General features: G+C 37.2%; 1 protein-coding gene across 1 annotated transcript; it reads left to right on the top strand.

Moving 5' to 3' along the window:
- The first annotated feature begins 1488 nt into the window (after positions 1–1488).
- LOC117031357 (olfactory receptor 5D14-like) lies at positions 1489–2434 on the top strand. The gene is given in 2 exon segments (XM_033121943.1): positions 1489–1944; positions 1946–2434. Coding segments are annotated over 2 exon segments (945 nt in total).
- Positions 2435–3744: the final 1310 nt, after the last annotated feature.

The following is a 3744-nucleotide window of genomic DNA, read 5'->3' as shown; positions in this document are numbered from 1 at the left end:
CTTCTAATTGATAGAAACATGAATATCCAAATTCCTACCTCGGCTCAGACTGTCTTCTCTGCTTAAAAAGTGTTTTGTTTTCTTGTTCCTGTAACCTTTCTTAACATTGTAGTTTGTCCCAAAGTTCAAAGTTGTATTATGATTTTGCCAGTCAGGAAAAATCTTGGACAACATTCAATAGTCTCAACGTCTGAGAGTACCCTTAATGTGCTTGACACAGGCTTAAAGTAAAAAACTAAACAACAACAAAAGAACTTATGCAAAGAAATGGAGATTCTAGATCTAAGATGTACAATGTCTGAAACAAGACATTCACAGAAGGGGTTAACAGCAGAGTAAAGATGACAGAGGAAATAGTGAATTTGAAAATAGATCAATGGTATTTTTGGAATATTGATCGATATACTGTTCCCCATTTGCCTTTCTCACTCCATGACAGGGATGGCGTGAGGGGGAGGGATGGCACAGTATAAAATATATATGGGACTATATGTTCTCAAATGGTTACAGTAGAGTTTAAGAAGAGTGGACCTTCTCCCTAGAGTGAGAGGAAGGGAAAGAAGAGGGGAGTTGGAAAAAGCCCACAAACTTATGCATAGTGACAATGCAGAAAATGCAATATCCTTTATTTTATTTATTTATTTTATTAGTTTCAGGTGTACAAAACGATGTAGTAGTTAAACATTTATTATTTATATCCCTCACATAGTGATAACTCCCCTCCCCCCATCTACTACCCCTCTGACATCACATATAGCCATTACATTTCCACTTTTATAGAAGCTAACCCTTGGATCATGCACACTAATAATGTGTACGCTACACTCAGAGGTCAAGAGGAACCATTGTATTCCTCCACCCCTGGGCCGCTTCGGTATAATGAGAGAAGTAACCTTTTCTGAATTAAAGGTGCTAAGTTGGGATTGATATACTTTTTTCCTAGATTTCTCCAATATTTTACTTTATCCTTAGACGAAATTGGACACATTTTGGGTGGTATGGCTGTAGATTCCTTTATCCTTAGAATAGAAACATATTCTCTTGAAGATTTTAATCGGTTTATGTATATAGGCAAAATACAGTAGCAATATATGTTCTTCTTTGAGGCAAACATTTCACGTTTTTTTACAGACTCTTTCGTCAGTGTATGCAATTATGTGCAAACGTTTTTTATCAGTTATGTGCATGTTATGCTACCAGCTAATGTGGATGTTCACACCATAAAATGACAAGTATTTCTTATGAAAACACAAATTGCAACAGAAATTGGAGGATGTTTTAGAGACTCTGCTTGGCTTGGGATATCCATAGCAATTATCTGCATGAGATATGTTCCGTGTGGAAGAAATTAGGACCAAAACCTCTTTCTTCTTATTTTCTTTTGTCTACCATAGAAAGTCATGACATGTTTGTCACTCACCACCATAAACTTTCTCTTTGACAGAAACAGCTCTCTTCCCCCACTTCTCCCTTCAATATATCGTGATGATGGCTGCAAGAAATCTGAGTGTGGAGACAATCTTTATCCTTTTGAGTTTCACAGATTACCCCGCACTGCAGATTCCTCTCTTCCTTGTGTTTCCTTCTGTGTATACAATCACAGTGGTAGGAAATCTCAGAATGATAGTAACCATCAAGATGAACCCCAAATTTCACACCCCCATGTACTTTTTCCCTAGTCACCTTTCTTTTGTTGATTTTTGTTACTCTTCCATCATTACTCCCAAGCTGCTTGAGAACTTGGTCATGGCCGATAAAAGCATCTTCTACTCCAGCTGCATGCTGCAATACTTCCTGTCCTGTACTGCTGTGGTGACTGAGTCCTTCTTGCTGGTAGTGATTGCCTATGACTGCTTTGTGGCCATCTATAATCCTCTGCTTTATACAGTGGCCATGTCACAGAGGCTCTGTGCCCTGCTCATGGCTGGGTCATATCTCTGGAGTATGGAGTATGCTTGGCCCCTTGGTACTCCTTTGCTATGCTCTACAACTAAACTTTTTTGTATGTAATGTAATTAATCACTTTTTCTGCGAATATACCACTCTCATTGCTGTCTCGAGCTCTGATATACATATTCCCCTCCTGCTGCTCTTTGGTTTTGTCACCTTAAATGAAGTGAGTACACTACTGATCATCCTTGCTTCACACATTTTTATTTGTGTGACTGCACTAAACATCTGTTATGCCAGGGGGCGTCACAAAGCCTTCTCCACCTGTGTCTCCCACCTGACCACCATCAACATCTTCCATGGGACTATCCTTTCTCTCTACTGTGTGCCCAACTCTAAAAACTCTCGGCAAACCGCCAAAGTGGCCTCTGTCTTTTACACAGTAGTCCATCCCATGCTGAACCCTCTGATCTACAGCCTGAGAAATAAAGATGTAAAGGATGCCTTCTGGAAATTCGTAGACACAAAAGTCCCATCTCATTGAACCAAACTCAGAAGATGTTTTCAATCCCAATGGACAACAGAAACAGAGTTGAAAACACTTCTGATACCGATAGCGTGTATTCACATGGGGTTTTTATAGATGACTGTGATGTTACTGTATTGTGAATTAGTCAGCTCAAGTCCCTTGAAGATGCCAAAGAAGTTAATTCTGGAATGAATTCCACAGGATTTTGATCTATAAAGCATTTATTTCTTCAAACTCCCTCAAAAATGCCACATAAAAATATTACAAAGCACAGTATGTGATTCGTGTGAGGAATTAAGTTATGTAGAAAATGATCTTTAATCACCTTAGAAAAGGTCTTTATGATTTGTGAGTGCATGTGACCATGAGTGATTTGCCTTTAAAATTCATTGTGTGTGTCATTGAAGCATTATACCTTTGTTGAGAGATACAGCTGAATATGCTGTGTGATTATAAAATGGTGTCTTTTCTGACACTTTTCTTGGGTTCTGTGAATTCTATGAATGGATAGCCTTGTGCTTCAGTCAGCTCATGTTGAGAAGTGCATTGGGCAGGGACACCTATGCTGTTGTGTACATGATGACACAGAAGGTCAAGAAACTAGTTTAGAAATGACTAAAATGATTGATTTAAGACAGGAACTTACTGTTGATTCCAAATCTAGTACCATTGTGACTATAATACCTCTGAGGCTATTAGTCTGAGAGGGCCTAGAAATTAATTTTATCCTTTGGAAATGACAATCACTGGAGTCATTTCAATATTCCCAGATTATGCTTGGGTATTATTTCTCAGAACGCTGCATTCCTAGCATTATCAGATCTGGAAATTCTGCAAGCGTGATCTTGTTTATATGTATTAGGACCAGGATGAATGTGACATACATTTTATCTGGGAATATTGAGGAATAATATTTCAAAATTTTCTGTTCTCATGTTTATATGAATGATTAAAGAAGCACAAATATCCAATAACAAGCACCCTAAATTAAAGCAAATTATAATAAGAAGGCTAACCCTATGGAATTTATAATAAATTATAAAGATATTATTATTAAAAGTGTCACATTGGGACAAACAGATAGCCATGTGAAACAAAGATAAACTTAGATCTCTTCTTTATTTCACATACCATAAGGGAGTTCTAAAACTAGGTTCAAAATTTAGATTACATGAATATACAAAACTTCTTGGCAAAAAGAACTGAAAAGAAATTAAAATGACAAATGACAAGCACCAGTTATATCACATATAGTGGAGGAGAAAATGACAATCCTATACAGAAATAGATACAAGAAATAATTATTAAGTTGTTTATATAAAAGA

Source organism: Rhinolophus ferrumequinum, chromosome 11 (assembly GCF_004115265.2).
Source record: "Rhinolophus ferrumequinum isolate MPI-CBG mRhiFer1 chromosome 11, mRhiFer1_v1.p, whole genome shotgun sequence".
NCBI lineage: Eukaryota > Metazoa > Chordata > Mammalia > Chiroptera > Rhinolophidae > Rhinolophus > Rhinolophus ferrumequinum.
This window is presented reverse-complemented; position numbering and strand designations above follow the sequence as displayed.